Raw genomic sequence first — 9,022 nt, 5'->3', positions numbered from 1 at the left:
TTAGCTTCTTTTAGCTTCTTATATACTTTTTCATATACCGTATTTTCCCGTGTATAAGACGCCCCATGTATAAGACCACCCCTATATTTTTAAACCCAAAATTAAGAAATTAAGTTGTTTAGCTTTTGGGGGGTGTGGGGGAGGTCACTTCTGCCAATCGCTCACCCGCCTGTCCACCACTGCCAATCGCTTACCACAGCCCCTGCCAATCACACACCTCACCACAGCCATCAATTGTCTGCCTGCTCACCGCCACCAACAGCCCACCTGCCCACTTGTTGCAACCGCCAATCATCTGCCCAACTGCCGCAGCCACAGCCAATCTCCTGCTTGCTGCTGCCATTAATCGCACATCCCCCTTCTGCATTCACTATCCGCATATAAGACGAGCATCGTCTTATACATGGAAAAATACGGTACCTTCTGTTTTAATACTTTTTAGCTTTCCAAAACATTTTACAGGTTTTAAATAACAGTACCCCACCCTACTTATGTTGGTCTACAACAGTAATAAAGAAATATTGATTGAAGTGGATAACTCCTGGAGGAAAATAACTTAAATCCTGCTAGGAAAGCTATTTATCTTTGTAAGACTATTACAACATTTGATGGGCCTTCTGATTCTCTTTCCACCTAGCTCCACTCATTGCTGCAGAGAATCTCATTCAACAACAGTGCAGGGGATGAAATTACATTAAATGAACATGGGAAATTAGCAGCTGGCTTTGATATTACAAACCTGGTCACTTTCCCGAATAATTCATATATCAGGGTCAAAGTCGGAAGGCTGGATCCCCAGGCCCCTCCTGGCAAAGAGCTCACCATTAATGGGGACAAAATCCAATGGCACAGAGCCTTCACCCAGGTAAGGAAATCACTGCACACAAGTGGGAGAGCGTGTAGTTTTGCCACTTGAGGTGAAAAGGAAAGTGCTGCTCAACTTCTGCTGCCACTATTAATAATGCTGCTACTAATAATTTGATTAATAAATAAACAAATGAACCATGTCATAAAAAGAGCAATATGCACAAAAGACATGTCACACCAAGAAGGACCAATGGCTATCAGACAGTGTTGTCCAACATGTTTGTTCAAGGCAGCTCTCTACATAGTGGCATTAGATAGAATGCTTAGCTAACTGTATCATTGTGAATGAACATTGTAATCTTCATGAGTTTTCTTTGATACTGCTTGAGACACTATTGTTGAGTTGGAATGATAGAAGCAGGGGTGTATGTAGTTGTTTGTCAGGTTGGCCCCTGCCACGGGCCCAGGCCCAGAAGGAGCCTCCAAAATCATGCCCTGCTCAGAGTGGCTAAGAGCCCAGCTGCCCCTTGATGTACTCCATGGGCTGCTGGGCAAGGCCTGCAGGATCCTCTCAGTGCCTCGGTGGAGTAATCCAGCTGCTGCCATTGGACATCAGAGGATCTGCGTGGTTCCGCATCCTCAGTTACCCAGTGGCACTATTATAAGTGTGACCAGACTGCCATGCAGGACTTGGAGAGTGGAGGGGGCAACAGAGGAAGGAAGGAAGGAAGGAAGGAAGGAAGGAAGGAAGGAAGGAAGGCGGTAAGTGAAGGAGGGATTCAGAAAAGAAGGTAGACAGACAGACCAAGGAGGACAGGAGCCGATGGTCAAGGAGAAAGTCACTGGTTACAAGATGCAAACTTTTTGAGTTTCTGTTCCATGGCCCCGTTTCAAACTTTCTGATTTTCTATTCAATGCCAATATTATTTAAAATTTCAACAGATATTTATTAGATCTACCTTAATTGAGTTATACCTCAAACAATGCCTGTTTTTGCAAAATAAATAAATAAAATGTAAATTTAAGTACCATTTGGATATTGATTATTTCAGGTTCAAAGTAATAAACATATTTACAATACTTTAATGCCCACATCCCTTTTGCTTTTAGGATTGTTAAACCAATATTTGATAAATCTCATTCCCATTTCCTTGTATATGAAGGATGGAGAGATTCTTTTGCATATGTTGAGAGTATCTCGGCTGCCATAGTTTAACAAATCTTTCCAATTTTTTACAATCCATAACTTGTTAGCATTAGTAAGTAAAGGTACCCCTGCCCGAACGGGCCAGTCGTGTCCAACTCTAGGGTTGTGCGCCCATCTCACTTAAGAGGCCGGGGGCCAGCGCTGTCTGCAGACACTTCCGGGTCACTTGGCCAGCGTGACAAGCTGCATCTGGCGAGCCAGCGCAGCACACGGAAACACCGTTTACCTTCCCGCTAGTAAGCGGTCCCTATTTATCTACTTGCACCCGGGGGTGCTTTCGAACTGCTAGTTTGGCAGGCGCTGGGACTGAGCAAAGGGAGCGCACCCCGCCGTGGGGATTCGAACCGCCGACCTGACGATCGGCAAGTCCTAGGCGCTGAGGTTTTACCCACAGCGCCACCCGCGTCCCATGTTAGCATTAGTTGCCTACAAGATCATATTTTTTTAAAAGGTCATTGGAAAAATGTTGGAAATATTTCTTTTTGTAAAATGACACCAGACTCTATACATTGATTTTGTAGAGAAGTCCCAACTTATTTTATGTGCACGTTGTATTGTAGTTCCCTACTTTTCATGAAGCTGGTTTTATAAAGCCAGTCCATCACCACCCCAATACATCTGCCCACCATCTTCACTTCATCTTCACTTTATTCCAATGGTATAAGTGGTAGGGACCATCCAAATATGAGCAGAACCACAATATTTCACTACCTCCAAATCCCAACTCCCTGAAGTTGACTAAGGGGACATCAAGTGAAATTCCTGCAGCAAAGAGCACGAGAAAGTAGTTCCATCAAAAGAAATAACCAGTAGTAGTATTAGATTAAAAAATCTTTTAAGTATGGAGGTCTGGCTGGAAGAAACATGGATCCCGTTGGGCCAGAGCTTCTCCGAGATCTGGTGTTTAATATTAAGGACTATAAAAAAAACCGGCAGAGAGGAATTGAGAGAGAATTAAGAGCCTCGGACGTGAGATCTCCAGGCTGATAGTAGACTAAGACTGATGGGCATTTGTTGGGGATTGAAACCGGGAAAGGGGGGGGTGGAGTTTGGGAATCCAAAGGGTGTATAATTACAATCTGTTTTATTTTTATTTTATTTTGTTATTTGTATGAAAATTGGGGAATTCGTGGAAGGGAAATTGGGTCGATGTTAGAAAAATGTTTTAAGAACGAGTATTGATGCATAAGTATTGTGTTTAAGTTTGGATAAGGCAAAATTGGTTTTTTAAAATGAACTAAATAGAAAAAGGTTAAAATTAGGGATAAGAACTTGCTGAACTAACATTTTGAATTGGAATATAAGAAGGGGAGGTGTGGGGAAGTCAGGGAAATATGTTATAGAAAAATAAGGATTGTGAACTTTATGTGTTTTTAAACCTTTTTGTTTTTCCTTTTTGATTCTTTTTTAATGTATTAAAGTTGAAAATTTCAATAAATATCTTTTAAAAAAAAGATTAAAATATCTGATGGTTTGCAGTGATGGTCAATCTAGATATGAACATTATAATCTGCTTGTGTTTACATGATGCTTCGAACTGTAACTTTTTCTCAAACTATTTGTGCTACCTGGGCACATACGGATCCTACAGCTAACACTTCTGGCCCTCCAACTTACTGATAGATCACCTGATATTAGATGAATCCCCTTAAACTTTTTTCTTAATATTCACCTCTTTGTGTCTCTTTGGATAGGTGCCACCCCTTTCCTTATGTAATGCCAACTGTCCTCCTGGTTATGAGAAGAAAAAGAAGGAGGGAAAGAAGTTTTGTTGTTATGATTGTGATCCATGTCCTCATGGGATGTTCTCAAATGAGAAGGGTGAGAGATGCCATATAACCATATACAAGCTATTTTAGGAAATTTTGAGCAAATAGGCAATGGGGTTTGCTCTGTATAATCTCAATTTATATTGTTTACTAACAATACAGTGGTACCTCGGGTTACATATGCTTCAGGTTACATACGCTTCAAGTTAGGGACTCCGCTAACCCAGAAATAGTACCTTGGGTTAAGAACTTTGCTTCAGGATGAGAACAGAAATTGTGCTCCAGCGGTGTGGCAGCAGCAGGAGGCCTTGTTAGCTAAAGTGGTGCTTCTGGTTAAGAATAGTTTCAGGTTAAGAACGGACCTCCGGAATGAATTAAGTACTTAACCCAAGGTACCACTGTAGTAGAATAATCTCCCTTCTGTCTCTGTAAAAGCTGCCACTATGAAGAAATTATCTTAACCTTCAAGAGAGTATACCATGAGGATGTGACCGTAATCTGTAATGTAAAGATTTTCCATCAGTGTACCTACATACATTGATATTCTAAACATTACAAGTAAAGGTAAAGGGACTCCTGACCATTAGGTCCAGTCGTGGCCGACTCTGGGGTTGCGGCGCTCATCTCATTTTATTGGCCAAGGGAGCCAGCGTGCAGCTTGAGGGTCATGTGTCCAGCTTTCGAACTGCTAGGTTGGCAGGAGCAGGGACCGAGCAACAGGAGTTCACCCTGTCACGGGGATTCAAACCGCCGACGTTCTGATCGGCAAGTCCTAAGCTCTTTGTTTTCGTGTGTGAGTGGGAGTAGGTGGGTGTTTTGGATCAGGTAACCATATTGATTCATATGCTGTTGGTGGATTCTTGTCATTGTCTTGTTGGGCTGTGTATGTGATAAAGGGGAGCCATACCGGAGTGAAGGTATCTTCTTCTATTTGTCATTCTGTCACTTTCAGTTTATTGGTTAATTTTTCTAGTAGTGCTGTTTCCCATACTATTTGGTACAATTGGTCCATGCCTACTCCTGACAGGTCTTTCCAGTGTCTGACTATGATGTTTGTGGTTGCTGAGAGTAGGTGGGTTATGAGTTCTTTGTGATGTGAGTGGGCATTGTTGTCTTGGAATCTGTTTAGTAGGGCCAGTTCTGGGGTGATTTCTAATACTTGCTTAGTTATTTTACATTTCTTGTATGGCTGTTGTCCAGAATAGTTGGATTTTGGGGCATTCCCACCACAAATGTAGGTATGTGCCTGTGGAGGTGCACCCTCTCCAGCATTTTGGTGAGGTTCCTGGGTGTATTAGCGCTAGTTTCCTTGTTGTTAGGTAATATTCTCTAATGTTTAATGCAGTTTCTCATTGATGGTGGCTCACTACTGTGCTGCCACATTTTAATAACACATTTTCATGATATACACCATGAGTGTAGATCCGCCCCTCTGTTTTGATGCAAAAAGACATAAAAATTGTACATGCATTCTGCCCTGGAAGTAACCAAGGTTTTGGGGGAGGGAGGATGGAAAAGAATTGGGGTCTTTATTCTAAGAACAAGGTTCCTTGGGAAGTTTATCTTCAAAGCTTCTAGGGCACAAGCATTTCGACTAGAAGTTTTGAAACTTACCCTCGTGGAAACACTACGGTAAGGGAACTCATGATTTAAAAAAAACTCATAAGCATATTCTGGATTGTTTCCAATCGTCCTACCACCTTTTTTCAGGATTGGAAACCTGTGCCAGATGTCCTCCAGAGCAATATCCAAATGAAGAGCAGAATCAGTGCATTCCCAAGAAACCACATGTCCTAGGCTTTGGGGAAACTTTGGCCATTGTTTCAACTTTCTCTGCGCTTTTATTCTCTCTTATCACAGCTATGGTACTTGGCATTTTCATTAAGCACCGGGACACTGCCATTGTCAAAGCCAATAACAGAAGCCTCACTTACATTCTCCTTGTGTCCCTTCTCTTGTGTTTCCTCTGCACTTTGATGTTCATTGGAACACCTACGGAGGCAACCTGCCTTCTCCGACAAACAGCTTTTGGCATTGTCTTCTCTGTGGCCCTCTCCAGCATCTTGGCCAAGACTATTTCAGTGGTTTTGGCATTCATGGCTACCAAGCCAGATTCCACAATCAGGAAGTGGGTAGGCAAAAAACTGGCTTACTCCATCGTCCTTTCCTGCTCTTTGATTCAAGTGGGAATCTGTGCCTTCTGGCTGGCAACCTCTGCCCCATTCCCAGATGTGGACATGCACTCAATGACTGAAGAAATTATATTCTTATGTAATGAAGGGTCAGTTCTCATGTTCTATTGCGTTTTAGGCTACATGGGCTTCCTGGCCATTATCAGCTTCACTGTGGCCTTCTTAGCCAGGAAGTTGCCAGACAGCTTCAATGAAGCCAAGTTCATCACCTTCAGCATGCTGGTCTTCTGCAGTGTTTGGTTCTCCTTTATTCCCACATACTTGAGCACCAGAGGAAAATACATGGTGGCTGTGGAGATCTTCTCCATCTTGGCTTCCAGTGCTGGGCTGCTGGGTTGCATCTTTTCCCCTAAATGCTACATTATTGTGGTGAGGCCTGAGCTGAATAACAGAGAGCAGCTGATACGGCGAAAGACGTAAATAACAGTATAGTTTCTCATTTAGACTCTGTAGACTTGTTGGTATGGTAATTTCACTGTGTGTTTTTCCAAGAAGGGAACTTAAATGAAATGATGAAAATAACAGAAGAGAATTGTCTTATCCAGTGCTTATTTTATAAAAAGGAGAGAAAATGTTTAGTGGTACTCTCGTTTTCCTACTCATATTGAAATTCTGCCCCTTAATAAGGCCAAACTTAGATTCACAAAATGTTTAGGGTTATGCATCTCCCTGTGTCCCCTTGGGGGGGGGGGGTCACTGGTGTTATCATCTATGTTCTTGATATCCAGCATAGTTGCGTATGAGCTGTAAATGAAACGGGATGTTTATTTAAGAAACCATGGATTATATGCAAAAACTTTGAATGCCTATACATTCCGTTTCTCTTCTTCTCCTGCATCCAAAGAAATGCCCCCCAAGAGGCCCTGAACATCTCCTGAGGAGGAGGTGATGGGGTACAGAGAGAAGAGATGAAAAGGAACACAAAAATTTGATCTTCCAGTAGCACCTTAAAGACCAACTAAGTTAGTTCTTGGTATGAGCTTTCGTGTGCATGCACACTTCTTCAGATACACTGAAGTGTGCATGCACACGAAAGCTCATACCAAGAACTAATTTAGTTGGTCTTTAAGGTGCTACTGGAAGAAAAAAAAAATTTTGTTTTTACTATGGCAGACCAACACGGCTACCTATCTGTAACTGGAACTATGGAAGGCACCACATTGAGCCGCATGAAATGGAAGTCCATCAACCTGTGTATCTGAAGAAGTGTGCATGCACACGAAAGCTCATACCAAGAACTAACTTAGTTGGTCTTTAAGGTGCTACTGGAAGAAAAAAAATTTTTTGTTTTGACTATGGCAGACCAACACGGCTACCTATCTGTAACAAAAAGTTGAGAAGCTGTATTATAATGAGTCCATGAGTCTATCCAGCATGGCTGTGCTCCAGATTTGACCATGCCCCAAGCCATATTGTCCCTATTTTGGGTGACCGTCTATCAGGTTCATGTTAGACAGCCATACTTTGTCTTCACTATATGCCTAACTGCCCTAGCAAAGAGGCTGAGCCATTTCAAAAAGTTCACGCAAGTAAATGAAGGGAGCCAGGCAGTAAAGATATTTTATGTTTAGGTAAGGATGAAGAAGAAGGTAAGAATCCAGTAGTAACGGCCAAAGATTGTTTGCCCACTGCCACTCTCAAGATTCAGTTTCCAACTTGTGTCATCACACCTCAAGGAAGCCAATCAAGACATGGCTCTATGTTCATTACCAACCCAACCATTCCCCTACATGTACTGATTATTTTAAGAAATGAATGGAAAGTGACAATTTCATGGTAACAGTAATTCTATTAAATCATGGGTCATATTTTGTGTGATTCATTTTGAGGAGCCTACATTTATGTATATATTCATTTACGATGTTCATTATATGTGGAAGCAGAACATTTAAAAGTGCTGCAAACTGAAAATCATATGGGCATTCCACTAGAAATTCCAGGCACAAAAAGACACCTCTAACCAATTTTAGAATTCCCAGTATAAACCTGGATTTCTACACTTCTGGAATCTCTTAACTCAATCGGCATAAGACTGTGCAGGGAGCCAGGAAGTGACTCACCTTGCCATATGGAGAGACTGCTCCAGATTCAGAGGTCTCTAATACCTAACATACCCCTAGTGGATCAATATCATCCTAGCGATGGAGCCTTATTCTACACCCCACTCTTATTTGCACCAGTGGTCCTCAATCTGTGGCCCTCCAGATGTTGCTGAATTGCAGCTCCCACCAGCTTACAACAGACCATTGCTGTCATGGATGATGGAAGCTGTAGACCAAAAACATCTGGACGGCATAACAGTGCCTATCAGTGCCTTACACTGGGGTGCCTTGAATGATGGTCAGGGGTACCACGGACAACACTGGCCTCTGTTCCTCTTTCCTTCCCTCCCTCCTCTCATGCCCTCTTGTGACTCGGTCTCCCAAAAGTTTCCACAGCCTTGGCTACATGCTCTCCAGATGAATGGTGTCTCTGGGACTGGCCAGATGGTGCTTCCCAGCAGTAGGGCTGTGTTAGGAGGTACCCCTGTTTGGGGTAAGGGGGCAGCTCAGAAACCAGGGTCAGCAGCATCAGCTTCCTGGAGGACTCCCAAGGAGAGGGCAGAGGAGAGGAGGCTGAGGGAAAACACCACAAGGGCGGGTGTTTAAAAAAAGGGTGGGAGGCTGCCACCTCTGAAGGAAGGAGTAACATAACTGGGGTCCTGAATCTCACAGGGGTGCCACAGAATGAATGTAGTTGGAGAAGCGACCCGTGGACTCCAAAGCCTCTTGTCAGTCTGCCAGAAAAGCCCTTCCATTTGTGGTTCAATGCTGTAAGCAGAAAAAGTCAGGGCTTGAGAGTAATCAACTTCATAGCTCAGTAACCAAGGAGACATCACATGGCACATCCATGAGCTAAGCAGGTCAGTTGCAGAAATTAAATTCCTGCCCCTTTCAGAATAATTTTTTATTAACCGACCAATCACATCAAATCAAACCAGATTACATAAATTCCAAATTACACAGCCGAATTTCAAATTTTTGTTGGGGGTACCCATATTTCAAGTT

At 42.8% G+C, this 9,022-nt stretch overlaps 1 protein-coding gene across 1 annotated transcript; it reads left to right on the top strand.

The window, feature by feature from the left end:
- Positions 1 to 491: 491 nt before the first annotated feature.
- Positions 492 to 6,395, top strand: LOC310748526 (vomeronasal type-2 receptor 26-like; the record flags this gene model as incomplete). The annotated part of the gene is made up of 4 exons (XM_083584357.1): positions 492 to 530; positions 638 to 865; positions 3,709 to 3,835; positions 5,494 to 6,395. The coding sequence occupies 4 exons, from the start codon at positions 492 to 494 to the stop codon at positions 6,393 to 6,395; spliced, it is 1,296 nt and encodes a 431-aa protein (XP_083440483.1).
- Between the last annotated feature and the right edge of the window lie 2,627 nt (positions 6,396 to 9,022).

The sequence above is a fragment of the Podarcis filfolensis genome (assembly GCF_964270895.1).
Source record: "Podarcis filfolensis genome assembly, chromosome: 13".
Lineage (NCBI taxonomy): Eukaryota > Metazoa > Chordata > Lepidosauria > Squamata > Lacertidae > Podarcis > Podarcis filfolensis.
Note: the sequence above shows the minus strand (reverse complement) of the source record. Positions and strands in the feature narration are given on the sequence as shown.